We start from the raw sequence: 20,013 nt of genomic DNA on the forward strand, positions 1-20,013 counted from the left end.
CTACTGTTCAATCTCAGCCTTACTACAGGATATGTACCCAAAGAGTGGCGTACAGCAACAGTGGTCCCTCTCCACAAAGGTGGTGCCTCAATGGATCCTGGAAACTATCACTCCATAAGCCTGACTAGCTTGGTCTGCAAAGCTATGGAAAGGATCATCATGGACCTCATAAATAAAGATATTGGGGACCTACAGACACTGGATCCTACCCAGTTTGGCTTTGTTAAGGGCAGATCCTGCCTCTTAAACCTGGTTGATTTCTTTGAAACAGTCACCAAGGCCATTGACGAGGGGAAGGTGGTCCACACAGCCTACCTGGACCTCACAAAAGCCTTTGATACAATACCCCACTCGGACATTATAGATAAGCTCACCAGCTTAAATATAAACCCCTATGTCACTAGATGGGTTGCAAACTAGCTCAAGGACAGAAGGCACATGGTTAGAATTGCTGGAGCCATGTCAGACTCCAAACCAGTTACAAGTGGCATCCCACAAGGCTCAGTCCTGGGACCTCTCTTGTTCGGTATATATTTCTCGGAGGTACAGGCCAACATGGAAGGACTGTGGCTGACTAAGTTCGCAGATGACTGCAAACTGGGCACCATAATCAACTCTCCAGCCTACACAAGCATCCTCCAAAAGGGCCTCATAGAAACAGACAACTGGTGCCAGAGCCATGGCCTCAAGCTAAACGCCAAAAAGTGTATAGTCATCCCCTTTGGCAAAAACAAAGTGCCCACAAATTACCACATAGATGGTAATCTATTAAGTACAGAAGAAGTAATTGGGGACCTGGGGACCCAAGTTGATAGCAATCTCTCATTTGACAACCACGTGGCCAAAGTGGTTAGAAAAACATTTTATATAGCCCACCTAATCATGAAGGGATTCACATCTAGATCAGGGGAGGTCATCGTGCCTCTTTACTCATCCCTCATCAGGCCCATAATTAAATACAATGCCCCTTTTGGGATGTACCTTACCAGACACCTGCAGCAACTGGAAAGACCCCAAACGTACCTCACCAAGAGGATCATAGGGCTCAAACAGATGCCATATGCTGCCCGCTTAAAGAAACTCCAGCTCTACTCAGTGGCATACCACCTGCTCAGAGGCATGTCCAACCCGAAATTAATGGACATGCTGCACCTCAGAAAATCCAAATCCCATCGAGCTACGCACTCGAGAGACTTGAACCTCAGCACTGAAATAAATAGGACATGCTGGAGGGACAGATTCATAACCCAAAGGCTCCCTTCACTCTGGAATAAAATCCCAGTCCAGGTTAGGCAGAGTCCCTCATTGACTCTCTTCAAGAGGAATCTTGATGAGTGGATGGGAGATTGTAGGTTTACCCCAGGTATCACTTCTGTGTCACTGTTAGACAGAGGCACAGTATAATAACCTCGAAAAAGGGCATAGCAAAATTAATTTAAAATGGGCGGCGAAAGCCAAACACATTCTGGCTAGGCTTATAAATGCCCTAGGGCAGATAGCCTAGTATGAACCTATGAACCTATATACATGTATTTATGAACACAAGCATGCAGTTAAAACAGGAGATGCAAGGAATGCTTTATCTAAGCATTATAAATTAGGTACATGGAAACTTTTTTTAGATTTTTAGTTCTTGAAGCATTAACTAATTTTGATAGATGTTTTGATGCAGAAGATGAGCTTGTTTGGCATGAGTACTTGTGCCAGGTAAGATTAAATGCCTGTTACCCACCCGGCCTTAATAATTGAGAAGATTTTGTGGCTTATCTAAAAAAAGAAAAGATTGAAGCATCAATAATGGGAGGCTATTTAATGTTCTTTTGTCTTTATGTGTCATGTGACTAGATGTCACTTAAGCTTGTTTATGTGTAGCATTATTCAGTCTGAAGAAGTCTACATTTAAAGATGAAAGTGCTCACTGTTTAATGCTTTTATTTTATCTTGTTGCCTATTAAATGGTTTTGTTTCCTTTAGCTGTCTTTTTATTATTTTGAGTTTCAAATGTCTTGCCCTTCAAAAAATGCAAGCTAATGCAAAAAAAATATTATTCTAGCAACATTGTAGAGTAATAATTAAAATAAGTCTCAAATTTTGGGGCTTTGTCCCCCATTATTTTTGCTTTGTCCAGTTCACTTATTCTAAGAGGTTGAGATGTATAATACAAGCACACAGAAAATCAAAGTTAACTTTCTCTAAAGAGAAACATAACAGTGACTATCAAATACGAATACATGATCCTGTGATACAAAAGTGGAAGTTGTAACATTCAGATGTGTACATTTGTAAAGGACATGTTACATTAACATTCTGTCTACTTTACAATTATCTTAATACTTTACCATAGTAATTTTGTACGAGTAGTTATGTACAACTGGTTGAAAAAAACAATGTTTACACAGTCAACCAGGAAGAACACATGGTACATAATATAATATACATATATACATAATGTCTGTAATTTTTCAGTGCAGTTTTTAGGAGTTGTTCAAATGAACCATCATAATCTAAATTAACATGTTCTTGACATTAGTTTGCACTATAATGTCCTGTTTGGCTTTAGGTTTTGTAACACTAGTGTGGTTACCTTTCTGAAACTCTAACACTGGTTCCAAGCTAAGAGACATATGTTGACTCACACAGTACTTTGTTTTTTGATTAATGGTCTTTGCCTAGGTTTTTCTTGGAGTAGGGATCCTATCTTTTTCTGAAATATTTTAATTCAACTATCCTCAAATGATTGCTAGGAAATTTCAACATCTGCAACAGATATGTTTCGTGTTGAAGTAGTAAATGTTAACCCTAGTCTGCCACAAGACTTCTCTTTTCATGGCACTACTTATGGGCTAGGAAGTTGTTGCTAGTTAACAGATATTTTGTTAACACAAAAACTGTGTTGAATTTCTTAATGTCATGCACCTTCATTCAATATTGATATAAATGCACGTGCTCAAAGCACTTCTCAGTATGGAGAATGTCAACATCTGTACGGTAACTGAAACCTGGTTCAAGGCTCCAGAGAGCACCCCAGCACTACCAGGCTACAACACATACCACATGTTTCGGCCACAGAACACGGACCAAAACACAAAATGAGGGGGTGTATCCATATTCATCAAGGATACCTACACTTCCAGGTTAGTGGTGCAGCATGATACCTCCTAGATCATCCATGTGCAACTAACATCGGGCAAATCTGCAATGCAAATTGTGGTCTACTACAGATCACCCTCCATGACCCAGGACCACCACTCCACCATTCTGGAGACACTGGAAAAGATGAAGGTCCTACCAAACACCCTTATTTTGAGCAATTTCAATTACCCTACCATTCACTGGGAAAACTACTCGAGTACAAATTCACAGGCCCAGAGCTTCCTGGAATTCATCAACTCAAATGCCCTGGATCAGCTGGTAAACTCCCCTACCAGAGGTGAAAACATATTGGACTTGGTCATCACCAACATGGGCAACAGGTGTTCCACACCGGAGGTCAACCCATCACTGGTTAGATCAGACCATAAACTAATTATTCTGGATGTCCACACCCCACCACCACCCCCAACTAAGGAAACCACAGTAAAAACCTTTTCTAAAGCAAACTTCACCTTACTTAAGACAGAGGTGGTAAGTTTCACAGCCTCCACGCTAAAGGATAATGCTGCCCAAGATGCAGAAACCTTTACAAATGCACTCCATGAGCACCTACAAGGATGCATGGATCGTGCCATCCCTAGAAAAACCAAGACTCACTCCTCTAAGAGAAGGAAACCAGTTTGGTGGACCCCTCCAATAAACAGGATATACAAGAGAAGGAGGAAACTAGTTCAGAAAAAAAGCAAATCCGAAGAAGGAAAGACATCCTGATCAGTATCAGTAAGAAACTGAGGCCCCTCATGAAATCATCCAAGGCTAACTTTGAAGGAAAAATAGTCAAGGATTCAAAAGATAAAAGCACAAAGCCTTCTTTAGCTATGTTAAGAATCTAAGTGGCAACTCACAGATATGCACTGAACTAGTGCAAAATAGCACAAAATATACTGAACCTACTTATATTGCCAACATCCTGGCAGATAGATTCAGTGCAAACTTCACTCCCCACCTCCAAAATGGCCCACAACAATACCGGAAAAGTGTAGTGTCCCAAAAATCACAGATACACAGGTGTAAACAGCCCTTTCAAAAGCCAAAAACACAGCATCAATGGGACCAGATGGTGTCCCAGGCTGCGTCTTGCACGAACTACAGAACAAACTAAACCCCCACCTAAACACACTGTTCAACCTCAGCCTCTCCACAGGCTACATGCCCATAGAATGGCGCACAGCAATGGTTATTCCTCTCCACAAAGGAGGGGCCACAACTGACCCTGGTAACTATTGCCCCATAAGCCTAACTAGCCTGGTCTGCAAGGCTATGGAGCACATCATCATGGAACTCATTAACAAAGACATTGGAAACCTCCAAACACTTGACCCAACCCAGTTCGGCTTTGTTAAGGGCAGATCATGCCTACTAAACTTGGTTGACTTCTTCGAGACAGTCACCAAGGCCACAGACGAGGGAAAGGTGGTTCACACAGCCTACCTTGACCTCACCAAGGCTTTTGACACTATTCCCCACTCGGGTATTACAGAAAAACTCACCAGCCTGAAGATAAACCCCTATGTCACGAAATGGGTTGCCAACTGGCTTACAGACAGAACTCACACGGTAAGAATAGTGGGCTCCTGGTCCAACTCTAAACCAGTCACAAGTGGTGTCCCACAAGGCTCGGTCCTGGGACCCCTACTGTTCAGCATATACTTCTCAGAAGTACAGGCAAACACAGGAGGACTATGGCTAACCAAGTTCACCGATGACTGCAAACTGGGAGCCATAACTAACTCTCCAGCTGACATGGACATCCTCCAAAAGGGCCTTACTGAGATGGACACCTGGTGTCAAAGTCATGGCCTCAAGCTAAATGTCAAGAAATGCATAGTCATCCCATTTGGGAAAAACAAAACACCCATGAATTACCACATAGGTGGCAGCCTCCTTAATACAGAAGAGGTAATAAGAGATCTGGGGACCCAGGTAGATAGTAATCTCTCCTTTGACAATCATATTGCCAAAGTAGTTAGGAAATCCTTCTATGTGGCCCACCTAATTACTAAAGGGTTCGCATCTAGAAATAAAAAGGTTACTGTGCCCCTCTACTCGCCACTCATTAGACCCATCATAGAGTACAATGCCCCATTTAGGATGTACCTCACAAGACACTTCCAACAGCTGGAAAGACCACAAAAGTACCTCACCAAGAGGATTACTGGTCTCAAACACATGCCCTATGCAGTCCGACTGAAAAAACTCCGGCTGTATTCAGTGGCATATCACTTACTCAGAGGTGATCTCTGCCTGACTTACAAAGCCATGTCCAACTCAGAATTGATGGACATGCTCCACCTAAAGAAATCCAAGTCACTCAGAGCCACACGGTCTAGTGAGCTAAACCTCACCACAACAATAAATGGAATATGCTGAAGGGATAGATCCCTGTCAGAGAGACTCCCCATGCTTTGGAACAAAATTCCAAATTACATCAGGCAGAGCCCCTCACTAACACTCTTCAAGAGAATCCTTGACGAGTGGATGGGTAACAGAAAATACACCCCTGGGATCACTTCATTGGCTCTGCTTGACAGACGATCAGTTAATTAATCAATGGAGCGGCGAAAGCTGACACACTCTGGCTAGGCTTATAAATGCCCTCGGGCAGATAGCCTAGTACCTACCTATGAACCTATGAACCTATATATAGAATAGTATGGAAGACAGTATTCCTTGTGATGACATTGGACCTTGTACTAAGTATTTAATGATTATGGAGTATTTATGTTACACTTCGTCCTCAGCTTTACTGACAGCACAGTCAGACAAGTTTATTTAAACATTTAAATTTAATATGCACTGTCAGTGGTACAACAGTAGCACACTTAACCATGGTGCACAAGGATGTGCATTCTATTCCCAGACTAGGTAGATCAGTTGCTGACATTGCAGTGTAACATAAGTGGAGAAGGGGATGCTGCACTCCTGATTGTGTCATCCCACAAATGAGATGTTAAACCAAGGGCCCATCTGCCTGAGTTGGTGGTAGCTCAGGTGGACGTAAAATCACCTATTGAAAAAAGCAAGGGAAGTTTCCTGATGCCCCGGTCAAATTTCCCTAAGTAGTAACAATACCACCTCCAGTCTCTCCTGAAAAGAGACCTAGCATGACTAGCCTGGTCAATAAAGTAAATTAAAAATGTACTGGACAATTTAATGGAATCATTCTTCATCGTATTTATGTTTGTATAAAGGAGTCAGAACCCATACCAGCAAGCTGTTTGGGAAATTATGTCTGTCTATTCAGGGCACACACACACACACACACACACACACACACACACACACACACACACACACACACACACACACACTTGCTTACATACTGCGTGCATACAGCATAAATACAGGCAATTTAAAAGATCAGCAAAACATGTTTTGGCAGGGATTCATACAGCACTATTGGCATAGGTGAATAAAACTCCAAAAACAATTCAGGTGACCAGAGTTAAATCAACAGTATGGACAGTGGAGGACCTGGTCATGGAATGGAATGGTATATTTATTTGATGAGTGTGTCTGTGTGCTGTCAGGCAGTGACTTATTATGAGTCTGCATTTCATCACTAGATGTACTATAAAAAAGATGTTACCCTTTCTTTTAGCAGTCAAAATCTACCATCTGTACATGCTCTGACCCGTGGCTTGCCTGTTTCATTAGTCTATCTCATCTGTGTATAGAAGAACAGAAACAGAAAAAGTATATAAGGGAGGAAGGGTGAAAACTGTATTTAAGATCTCAAAAGCATTAGTTTGTTTTTCTTTCTTTCTTTCTTTCTTGTTTTGTTTCTGCTTATACATCTGTATAATCACTGTATCATTGACACTTATTCTTTACTCCTCTTCAAGGTGAATAAATGCAAGTTGGACCAAAACTATATTTGCATTTATGGTCTATAAAGTGTCTCTCAAGGAAATCATTTAAAGTATGTGCTTTTTTTTGTTCTGCACAGACACACTTGCCCATGGTGCAACCAAAGGACATACACTTGAGCACTTCTTTCCCTGTTCATGGTATGTTACTTAGATCACCTCTCCAGTCTCGACCAGCATTGATGTTTTTCTAACAGAGCTATTTATAGCTGGTTTAGATACATCACAAGTTTATCTGTACTTTCCCAGTCTAGCTTATCTCTCATTCATTTGAACTTGCAACTCATCACGTATTAGTATTCCTACCCAGTGCTAAGATAACTACATGACCATTCTCCTACATTCAGTCACATTACTATCTCACACTCTCACAAATTGTATTCCATTGTTAGTGTTTGTAATTCCTACCATCTACTCTCTTCACCTTCCTGTTCACCTCCTCTGTTTCTGAACTGTACACCCTGCCACCTTCTCCCACACTCATATGGACAGTGGAGGACCTGGTCATGGAATGGAATGGTATATTTATTTGATGAGTGTGTCTGTGTGCTGTCAGGCAGTGACTTATTATGAGTCTGCATTTCATCACTAGATGTACTATAAAAAAGATGTTACCCTTTCTTTTAGCAGTCAAAATCTACCATCTGTACATGCTCTGACCCGTGGCTTGCCTGTTTCATTAGTCTATCTCATCTGTGTATAGAAGAACAGAAACAGAAAAAGTATATAAGGGAGGAAGGGTGAAAACTGTATTTAAGATCTCAAAAGCATTAGTTTGTTTTTCTTTCTTTCTTTCTTTCTTTCTTGTTTTGTTTCTGCTTATACATCTGTATAATCACTGTATCATTGACACTTATTCTTTACTCCTCTTCAAGGTGAATAAATGCAAGTTGGACCAAAACTATATTTGCATTTATGGTCTATAAAGTGTCTCTCAAGGAAATCATTTAAAGTATGTGTTTTTTTTTGTTCTGCACAGACACACTTGCCCATGGTGCAACCAAAGGACATACACTTGAGCACTTCTTTCCCTGTTCATGGTATGTTACTTAGATCACCTCTCCAGTCTCGACCAGCATTGATGTTTTTCTAACAGAGCTATTTATAGCTGGTTTAGATACATCACAAGTTTATCTGTACTTTCCCAGTCTAGCTTATCTCTCATTCATTTGAACTTGCAACTCATCACGTATTAATATTCCTACCCAGTGCTAAGATAACTACATGACCATTCTCCTACATTCAGTCACATTACTATCTCACACTCTCACAAATTGTATTCCATTGTTAGTGTTTGTAATTCCTACCATCTACTCTCTTCACCTTCCTGTTCACCTCCTCTGTTTCTGAACTGTACACCCTGCCACCTTCTCCCACACTCATTCCCTTCTATCCATATTTTTTCCGTAATGTCTGCTGGATATTATATTACTTGACCCAAGGTTCTTCTGCTTAGGTTTTGGTACCTCTGTGGGTATGTTTTGTATATCTGCATGTAAAGAACAGTATGCCAAGTTTACTGTTTATATATTTACTACTCCTTGTGTATACCAGTGTCATCAACATAATATCTGCATTTAACATAGAATATCCTCACTGGGAACTGAAAACTATACTTTTTTTTTAACTCAAGAAAATCCTGTTCAACACTTTTTTAAATCTCTTAAGAGAGAGATAGAGTATGGTTTGCTACTTATTTTTTTGTCTTTCTTATTTTTTTATAGATTTGTATTCAGACCTGTAGCTAATGCAACTGGTGTAATACATTTTCTCTTTCTGTACGTTTAAGTATAATATACATGCATATATATATATATATATATATATATATATATATATAGAGAGAGAGAGAGAAAGATAATGTGTGTGTGGGGGGGATGTACACATAGTGAAGCTCTGTAATAATATAAACAATGAAAGAAATCCTGATGCAAATGATGACAGGAAAGTAAATAACCTAGAGTCAATGGAGTTTGACAGAACAACTACTGGAGTCTTCATTGCCTTTTAATAAGGTTCTGTCACTAAAATTAAAAAAAAATAATGTGCCATATTAATAGATGAAAAATAATTTCAGGGACTTTTAGATTCCAATACTATGCTATCCCTTACTAAGGGACAGTTTATCTGCAAACAAAAACCTGATTTTCTGAAGTTGTATGGATGTTAGTATTCACATGGATAAGAAGAGGTACCCTGTAGTCTCAGTGGAGATCAAAACAGCTTTTGGGAAAGTGATTTGTGCTGTGGTTGTGGTACCATGCTTTTCCTATTACCTGATCATTGACAAATACTTTGGCCATTTTAAGGACCTGTAGAGGCAGTGGGAGGGTGAATGTATAGCCTATATTCCTGAAGCTCAGCCTAAGAATAAAGACCAAATGGGATCCAATACCACTGTAACAAATGCATCCATTGTTTCCAGTAATAAATTATGTGGGAGGTATGGTCCAGTGTTAATACTAATTAGATCCTCGGGTGTAAAACTGTGAATGAGAATACAGGAGAAAGATAACACTTTAACCCTGTTAGATATTGAAAATGAGCAACAGGTGCCAAATTGAACTAAAGAAGTATGAGGATTAGACATAGGGTACTGGACAAAAAAATGAAAGCAAACGAGTAGTGAAAAAGTTTTGTATCCGACTCCAAACCCAGGTGGAAATGCAGGCAAAGAAGAATAAAAAATATATAAAAAAAAGAACATAATAATCCCTGCCAAGCAAAACTGTGACAGCAGTATAAATAGCATGAGAAAGTTGATTTCCAAGCCTCAAATTTAGACTTTAACCAGCAGAAGGAACAAGTAGATGGGTTCTCTAATAATTAGAATTACCATTCTTAGGAGAACAGAGTGGGATACTGAGATCCATGTCCCAATTTTAGCAGAAGAAGCAGAGACATCTACTTCTCAAGAGGCTACCAGAAAGGAAAACCCTGAGCTGTTGACCTGCAAGAGAGCAAACTGAACTTTAAAAGGTCCAAAGGAAGAACGAGCAAGAGTCAACATGGTCTATCAAAGATAATATCTTGGCCTTGCAGCTCCATGGTCTGGGGTTCTATTACTGATCTACACCCAATGTCTAAGCAGAGTTTGCATTTTTCAAAGAAAATATCTTGGCCTTGGAGCTCCATGGCTGGGGGTTCAATACTATCCTCCACCCACTGTCTGAGTAGAGTTTGCACATTCTTCCTGCATCTGTGTTGATCTTCTTTCTCTTTTCTGGTTTCCTCACAAAAATATGATGCCTGTTTGGCTATAGCACATAAATTGCATGTAACCTTGGTATTGTGCTCTGTGAAGGGTCTATATTAAAAAAGCAAACGCTGATTGATCGACCTTATGTAAGCGAAACCTTACAATCTTGAACTGTCAGATCAGTGATTTTTTTCCTAGGGAAAAAATCGCTGATCCAAAACACATACACACAACACAAGCACACCAAACAAACAGAAATCCACACACATACACCTAAAATCTGACACCTAACCCTACACTAAACTATGCACACACCACTAACTATCCACTTACCTTAACCCAAACCCTAACCCTAAGGTCCGTCACTATCGCACATTCACCTCACCCACTCCCTAACCCTAACTCACCTAAACCCACCCTAATCCTCACGTCTACACAATCGCGCACATACATAACCCGTGCCCTAACCCTAATTCACCTAATCCACCCTAACACTCACATCCACACAATCACACACTTACCTGAATCCGACCCATAACTTTCCACCACAGCACTGAAAATACCGAAACAACAGAAACGGACAACCGAATTATTTTCCTAGGAAACAATTTGGGTTTCTGTTGCTTTGATATTTTGAACATTCACTTAAATAAGGTCGATCAATCAGCGTTCGCTTGTTTAAGCATTCGCTGATCTAATATAGACCCTCTGTGAAGGGGTAGAAAAGGGTCTGCTTACCCATTAATAATAAATATATAAATGATGCCAGACCACTTTACTGAAACTGACATTATTATTAAGCAAAATAAATTAGTGATTCTGAGCTGATCTCATACTGAAGAAATGCCACAAAACAACTTAAATACCGTAATGAAGAACTTACTCATTGAAATTTCATTATGGATCATTCTGTTCTCCTAATCATCTGTCCAAACTACAGTAGACTCCCTCTTAACCAGTCTCACTGGGACCGGACCTTAGGCTGGATAAACGAATGGCTAGTTAATCAGAAAAAGCATACAGAATAGCATTTGTAGGTTATGAATCAAATTAAATAACAGGATTTGATTAGTATGCATTTTTCTTATGAATATGAAGTCTAAAACTCAAATGTCTGTCATTATTTAGCCCAGAGGAGGAGGTGTTCTTCTCTGTTGTCTTTTGCTAGGGCTACAGCAGAAATTTGGTGGCCAGTTAAAGAGAGGCCAGATAAGAGGAAGTCTACTTTAATCTCCAGAACAAGTTCACATACTGTAGATACTGCAAAGGAATGTGGGCACATATAGTTTACAAGTGCCCTTCCCTGCTTATTGTGTCAGATGATTGGAAAGCTTCAGTATGGATAAACAAATGTGTTATTTAATGTAATATAAGTTACTGATACCTAGAGCTGTACACATGAGCAACAAAACTCCTACATGCAGCTAGAATATGTATTGCCAAGCATTGGAAAATGTCACAAGTATCGCCTGTTGGACAGGAGTGATGATAATTTCTTCAATATATTTAAGAATATGACCACATTACACATGAGATGTGTTCAGCTGTACAGATTGTAGACACTGGCGTAGAATGGTCCTACTCTTCAGGCTTTCATTGGTTTAAACTTTATCATAAAAATATGCAAGTCTTAATAACCAGTCCTGTCTGAGCAGACTCACTATTCTATTACATAATTGGCAAAATATTATAATTAACAAGAAAATAAGTCTAATGAAGTTATGTACAGCAGACCTAGGCTTAATTCCTACAACTACAGATTTTATTTTTATTTTAACAATTGTTTACTTGGAAAGTCCATCTAGAACACAGCCCATTTTCAGCAGAGGCCTAGGGAGAAATGCTCCAGGCACATCTTTGGAATGTGGAAGGAAACTGGAGCACCAGAGGAAACCCACACAAATGTAAGGACATGCAGACTCTGCATAGAAGGGACCCCAGCTGAGAATCAAACTGGAGAATCTCTTGCTCTGAGGTGACAACGCTAACTGCTGCACCACTGCGCTGCCTTTTATTTTGTGCACTTCAGGTCTATCCATGGAACTGGAGCTTCTGGGTCAGTCTTGGAAAAGGAATCTGTTTCCCAGTTAGCTCGACAACATTAACACAGAATAAATACAGTTTTAAGTACATGTCATGATGTCCTTTTTTGTGCTAACAAGAGTTTTCCTACATTTAGTTGAGTATAGATAGGACAAGATATATTTGTTGAACTATATTCCCTAGTGTTGAGTTCCCTGATTGCTTTTCATTCCTTAAGTAGTTTCTGTTTGTACACCAGCAGTGATTTTATACATATTTTATGTAAGTGGGCTTTTCTCCATGGTTATGCATATATGTATACATATATATATACATATATATATATATATATATATATATATATATATATATATATATATATATATATATATATATATATGTATAGATATCTATATATATATATGTGTGTGTGTGTATAGGAGGTGTTAACCATCCACATGAGGGTTTGTGGAGAGCTTGCAACCTACTGTATCTGAAATCTTTTTTTTTTTTTTTTTTTTTTTTTTTTGTGGCTTTTGTTGAGTTAAACCTTTGACTAACATATTTTGTCTTGCTATGGTTGAATCTGGGAAACACTAACAAGTCCACTCTGAGATTTGGCATTGTGAATAATTATCCGGATTCCAAGAAATCGCTTTAAAGGAAAGTTAAGACATGGGGAATGACAATGTTATAGTGAATACTGCAGCTTTGAAAAGGACTAGAGAGGATGAAGCATTCTGACTCATGACTGCTCCATGGTGGAGATTATACCTCTCAATTGTCTCTGATTTCCAGGGAAGTCCCTGATTTTGACTCCAAAATTTAGCTCTGTCCCTCTTAATCCCTCCTAAAACTGGTGACTCTTGGAGGAAAGGTGGTGAATTATACTCAATTAATAATGGCAGTAAGTAAGAATTATAGATTTCTTTTATTTCACAAAACGAATAACAATTAACATTCTTTTATTCTGCTAATGTCTCAGGTTAATAGTATTAATATTTTACAAATGTCACTGATTGTCCTTGATTTTTTCTGGGTTTGTCCCTGATTCTGTTGAACTATGCCCGTGATTATTTGAGAGCTATGGTGATCAGTGGTAGTGGACTTAATATCATTAACACAGGTAACTCAGGAGTTAGATTTACAGGCATTTACAGGCATGCACCAAAACTCAGAACATCCATCTATATCAGTTGTCAATGCTGTTGAAGTACTTACAACTAGGAGCTAAGTCAAGGTGAAAACCTATTGGATACCTAGTATATGGCCTCAGCAAAACACAGTAGCCAATCAGCTGCACCCAGACAGAAGATGTACACTTTGGGGGAAGGGGCTATAATTAGCTTCTGCCTCTTTAAAGGAATCTAGGCTAAGGAAAGCAAAGAACAAAGGACCGGCAAGGTAGGAGATAATGAGGAACATATTTTCTGATACAAGTAGACTAAATAAATAACACAACTTTAAAATGAAGTGAATTAGAAATGACCATATAAAGTACATGTATTCAGATAACTAGTTATACAGAGTCAGCAGCATTTCAATTAAAACTAAGAAATCCCAGAATTTTCTAGCCTACTGGAGTTCTTCATGTGTGTTAAACAAGGTATGATGCTAGTGCTAAAATGACATTTTATAATGTAATTGTATCCTAAAGAATGTACTATGAAAATCACACACTGTCTTTAAATTGTACATTATCAAATAATTATAGCAATCACTATGTCTTTTAATAGTACCTTCCTTACATTAGACATGTTGTTCTGTAAAAGAACCTGTTACACTCATTGAATTGTACAGTACCACAGAACTGTATCTATCCGTTTAATTTTTTGCATGCCTAACTGGCCAGTGTTGTGGCTGAAAATGGAGTGAGGACTAGCCCACCAAAAGAAACATAGCCAGGGTGGAGTTAATGGAGCAGATGTCCTGGGTACAAGGTGCTGGAGGTGCAAGTGTCAGTTGCTGATGGGTCTTTGTTACAGTACCACATTCAGAACGTGGCAGCCTGCTTAGGCACAAGGTGTTAGGTGGCTCGATTGAGAAATGCAGTTCTTGCATTCTTTTCTATACGGGCATTTGTGAATGTACTTTAGCACTTGAGAGTTTCTTGTTTGGTAATCTACTGATCTATGCAGCACGTAGTAATCAGCTTGCTGTAATTAAAGTTCTTTTTTTTATTACTTTGCTCTTCAGCTGAAGAGATGAGTAAGTGGGATGCCAGATTTGTGACAGGCACCAGGCACTAGATAAACCAGTATGGCTTTGAGTGGGAGTATGATAACTGTAGTAAACTGCTTGGCATTGGATGAGCCAGCTATGGTTATGAGTTGGTAGTATGACAACCAAGGCAATCTCTTTGCTAAAATGCACATTTTTATTTGCTGCAGTTTAAGACAGGCAAAAAATAGTTGAGGAGTGTACATCAGGGAAAACAGACATGACTAGTTTGTTCCTTAGAGGTACACTGGAAGCTAGAGCAGGGAAATATATATTTGATGATGAGGGGCCCACTGAACACATTATGCTGAATTGTTAAGATATCGTCAAAATCTCTTAGGCAGACATAGCCCACATTCAGGTCTTACAAAAGAATAAATTATATTTAGTTAAGGGATGTCAGGTTCTTCCCCAGTGTGAGTGGGACTGGAGGGTTCCCAATGCAAAGCTCTTCATTGTCTAAAAGATGCACTGGAATTTTTGTGGTGAAGCCCACTAAAACTAATTCAACTTCAGACATCTGTACAAAACCCCATTAAAGTAAATGTTAAACAATAGACTGTCTTGCTGAACTCAATAACTTTTTTCCCTTCAGTCAGAAAGAAGGAGACACGGTTTATCTTGCTATGACACATAGGCATTTTTTCCCTTTGTTTACTCCTTGTTATTTATTAATTTACTTTTCTTGAATGGGTTAGTCCCACGAGGACTGTACCAAAAATTTTGAGGAGGGAGTTGAGGTGACATTTATACAGTCAGGGAAATGTGTGCAGTATACTGGGGCGATTATCCTACTCTTTTCAGTAAGTGCCCCTGGATCTTAAACATCCACCTGAGTTACCATGTCTAGCCTATGCAACCTTAGTGTAAGGATGGGTCCTGGTGGAGTTTAAATATTATCCAAGGCAAATTTTTAAACTGTAGGAGTTACAGTTGGCAGGGAGCAGCAAAGAATGACAGGACCAGAGGTGATAGTGATAATGTGAGATGGCACTGGGCCAGGCAAATGGAAAGGAGTAGCAAGAGAGTGACGAGCTGAAGAAAGAAGAGAATGGCATTAACTGCATGTTTACGCAGGCAGTGACACTGAGAGGAAGTCTCCATTGACCAAAATGGGAGTACCATCTAGGCACATTACAAAATGGCTTCTTAAGACAAATACTGCCACCAGAAAACAGGTCACATCACTCCAGAGAAAGCAGCTGAGTCTGTTCAAATGGCTGATGTTTGAACATCATGTCTGTACTAGCCTTGGACATACATATGAAGAGGTACATGAGTTGCTGCTGTTTTGCGACATTGTCTTCCTTACAGTCTTTTCACATCAACTCACCATCAAGGTTTCTACTTTTGCCCGTCTTCTTATCTCCAGTGTACCCAGGTTAGTGGACAGTGACTCACCAGACAGCGAGAAGCAATTCTTGGCCACTACTCTATGTGGTCATTGACTAGGCCATTTTCTAACACTTTCTAATTGTAAGGTTTCCAGAAGTTTAAAACATAAACATTAACATATTTTTTTCAGTAATTATCCTTTCTGTGGGTTGGTCATTTTAAACAGTACACACAGTTATGGCAGGGGTTGGGGGGATGCAGGCAATTTACATGTACATCATTGGTGCCCTCTGCTGATAAAAAAGGCCATCTTCACAAAGAGAACTGTTTAACCAGAGATTTGGGAAGTGATGCAGACCAAAAGAACAGCAGTCATGAAGTCATCAAAGCCAATGTTCTATGTCCAAAAAACATATTTCCTGACATAATAAATTATGCTTTAAAATCTTACATCACTTATGATATCACCAAAAAAAAAAAAAAAAGGAATATCATTATGTAGATGTTTTTGCCCAAATAGCTTTCTGAGAAAACAATTTGCATGGATGTAAGAATCACACTGTAGTATGATCAGGTGTGAGATTATCTGTTTTATGACAGTTTGGTGAATTAATTTTATAGAGTGGGTCACCAGCATGCCATGAAAAATCATGTTCCACGCAGTAGAAGTGTTTGGCGCCAATCTTGTTTTCCTTTGCAATTTGGCTTTAATTTTCTGGACTGATTTTGGCAGTTGCTGCAGGTAAGTTAACAGCCAATGATGCTTGGCATTTGAGACTTGTTTATGAAAGGCACAACTGAAAATATCGTTCTCACTCTCTTTCACAGTGTCATTAGAAGTTTGCAGGAATGAAAAAATCCCATCCTGCCAATTCTGTGTGACACAATCTTCCTGCTTCTATATTTTGCATATGAAGTATTCAGCTGTGAAAAAAAAAAGACAAGAAACAAAAGAAGAACTCATAAAAGTCAAAGGTTCAGAGTAACTGTTCTGGATAACTTTTTGTGTAAGTTTTCCTAAGTATGCATTCCACAGCTGCATGGCCTCTGCTGGAATGGGAGTTGTGTCTTTGAAGATATGCCCATACTTGTAGCACAAAGCAGGGAAAGGGTGGGGATGGGGGCACTGTTCTGTAAGCAAACACTACATAATGCTTAAGGGAGGAAAGACTTTGTAAGGGTAGTTATTCATATCGGCTTGTTGATAAAGTGAAGCCAATGCTCTCGTGTTCTGCCTCTTAGGCTAACTCCATTCACTTAAACAAATTTACATTATTAAATGAATAAAAACAACTATGTCTGCTGTCTAAACCATATATAGCAGTAACTAATGGAATACATACAGATGTGGGAGGCAGTTTAATGGATACCAGCCACAGTCTAAGGAGTGAAGCCATAAATGTGAAGTGTATGAAAAGAAAGGGTGTGGTCAGTCTGCAGTACTCTATATCAAGTCTGTATGCTTTAATGAGAATCCTGACAGTTAGTTTGCTCTTTGACCCTGGGAACGTATGGCATTTAACACTTGGAAGTTGAAACATTCCTGAATTTTTGCACTTTTGAGACATACTACAAGTGAATGTGCATAAATCTCTGGGATACTGGAATGCCACATGGAAACAAATCACCCCACCCCTGTACAGTTATATGGGAGGCTGCAGCCATTTTTTAACTGTGATGCAGAATGGATACAGTCACTTGTAGCAATTATTAAAACCTGATGGGTGTCAACATGAGTATAGAAAGCATTCAGTTCAAAAGCCCTACATGCCATTTTAATAAACACATTGAGCTAGAAACCTGTTTTCTGGCCCAGTTAGGGAATACTTTTGTACGCATTGTCAAAAATATTCCCGTATCATATATCATAAAACTGCTAGAGGAAGGTAAAGTGAGTTGTTGTTTGCTCAGTCATAATGTACATGGTATAGCACTTCTTTTGTTTCCATTAGCAGCAAATCAGGCGCACTGATCCTTTTTGAATGCCAGCCTGTACTACATATCACACGGGGATCAAGCTTATCAAATGAAACTATTGCATGTCACATTTTTAACACCATTTTTGAAGTTCAGCAACATTTCTTATAGAAATGTAGTACTTAGTTTTGCAAACGACTGCACTTGTTTTTAAGTTGTATATATAGACTCTGTTAGTACAATCAGTTTTTTTTCCCTAGATCAGCTAGAGGATGCTTTACTACTCTGTTGACTGAAGTGAGTGAGCATAAAACTAAAAACAGAATGGTTTAACTTAAGCTTTCAGCTGTCAGGTACCTTATTGAGAAAATTGAGAAAACTACCCTAATGTTATTATTATATAGAAAACTATAGATTAGTTATTATGGAATGTAAATCACAGTGCCAATGGAATTGTACAAAACTAACCTGGAAGATCAGAACTTTAAAGTTGTTCCTGTTCATCATATAGTTATGGTTGTCTTCCAGCTTTTTGACCTGTGAAGCTTGTTTTTCCATATGCTGTCGTACCTCTTTCATGTTGACGCTCACCTTAAGTGATTTTTCCAGAAGCTTTGTAACCGTGTTGCTGGTAGAGTTGTGGGCCTTGGAGAGCTTGGTAATGTCATTCTCGATACCTTTCACTGAGCTCTCCATGTCCACCTGATACTGTTCCATCTTCTGCTGCTTCTCCTGCACAGAATCCAGCATGCTCACCAATTTGTCCAGGAGGGTTAAAATTGTGATTGAATGTACTTGTGTCCCCTCGAGCTTTGAATTATTGGAGACTTGATTTGGAACTGGAGGCTGGACTGGACTTGGACTTGGAACCACCAATTCCTGTGTCTCTGGCACAGAATTTTTCTCAGCATCATTGCTGCTTTTCTCTGCCTGTACTGCGTCTTCACCCATGATAGTGTTCTAAAAGGATCCCAACCTTCCCTTTTTCCTTAAAGCTGTTATTCCACACAGACAGCAGCTCTAACAGTTTCTAGAAATACAGTCTGGTCCCTCCCTTTCAACAGAATCAGTCCACAGTGTGTAGAGGCGTCTGTAAACTTCAAAAAACAACTGCATTCCAACTTCTCTTAAAGGCTACACTCCACCCAGTGGGAGGTAAAGTTGTGAACTACATACAAGTTGCTCCTTACGAAGCAGTTCAGACTTTAGATCCTCCCTAGATGCACAGCAGAAAGACCCTTTCTTCTAAACTGACATGCCTTTTTTGTACAGTTAATTTTTCCAGGATGACCTCATTCAGGCAAAGTAAACCACATACAATGGCCTGAAGCCATCATCTCTCTTGTTAACAGCAGAGCATAAACTTAGTATCATGCGTGACCTGATACAGATGTATCCTTTTTTCACATACATTATCTAACATTCCATGGATTTTTTTCTCACTTGCTTGTTGCATTTTTTGCTACTACAGCTGTAAAAACTGGATTTCAAAATGTATTGCAGTTCTGTAAACACAACCCTACTTTTGAAAACTGATCTGCCTTTTCATTATAGAAAGCAGTGTATGACTATAGAGAAAAATAAATGCTTGGAAAAAGATAAGCAACTGAATCCATAAACATGTAAATATGTTTTGCATGTGTGTGTGTGTGTGTGTGTGTGTGTGTGTGTGTGTGTGTGTGTGTGTGTGTGTGTGGGTGTGTGTGTATGTGTTTGTGTGTGTGTGATTGTGTGTAGTACATGAAATGCTGTGATTTCACTCCAATATTGGGAAAAATCTAAGGTAGAGCAAGACCTGATATTAGCAGCTATTAGAAAGGTGCTTAAAACTTAACACTTGCTAATACCATGTCTTAGTAGCCAGTAAGTTCTGACAGTGCTGATCAGTAAATGACAGTGGCAGAAGTAAAAACAGGTTAATTTCTGCTTGATGTGTATGCCTGTCAACTGTCCCTGAGTTCATGAAATATTTTTGCCCTGATCACGTCAGTCAAAAGTTCCAGAAAGAGTTTCACAGTTCTTGTTGTTGATAAATGGATAACAAAGCATAGCATGTTGTTCAATTACAATTTTAACTGAGTTAGAGCACTATTTAAAACTCTCCTTACTTTTGATCCCTTATCCCACCCACTGTACAAATGGTAGAAAAATAAACTGACTGGTACTATGCTATTGTCTATTTGATAGTGGTCGCTGAGGACTTTACCAGCTTTCAAAGCTGGTAAAACAATATACACTTTTTTTTTCTGTAACTAAGTATAAAGAGTGCTTAAAACTCCATGCACTACAAAAAGTTAT

At 39.2% G+C, this 20,013-nt stretch overlaps 1 protein-coding gene across 1 annotated transcript in view; it reads right to left on the reverse strand.

The window, feature by feature from the left end:
• CAVIN2 (caveolae associated protein 2) overlaps positions 1-18,928 on the reverse strand; it is a 42,431-nt gene extending 23,503 nt beyond the window's left edge. Inside the window, exon 1 of the mRNA XM_044075209.1 lies at positions 18,184-18,928. Coding sequence (XP_043931144.1) covers positions 18,184-18,666 — 483 coding nt within the window. The 5' untranslated portion in view covers positions 18,667-18,928. The remainder of the gene's footprint in view (positions 1-18,183) is intronic.
• Positions 18,929-20,013: the final 1,085 nt, after the last annotated feature.

This window comes from Protopterus annectens, chromosome 6.part0 (assembly GCF_019279795.1).
Source record: "Protopterus annectens isolate FY-2018-M chromosome 6.part0, PAN1.0, whole genome shotgun sequence".
Taxonomy (NCBI): Eukaryota; Metazoa; Chordata; order Ceratodontiformes; family Protopteridae; genus Protopterus; species Protopterus annectens.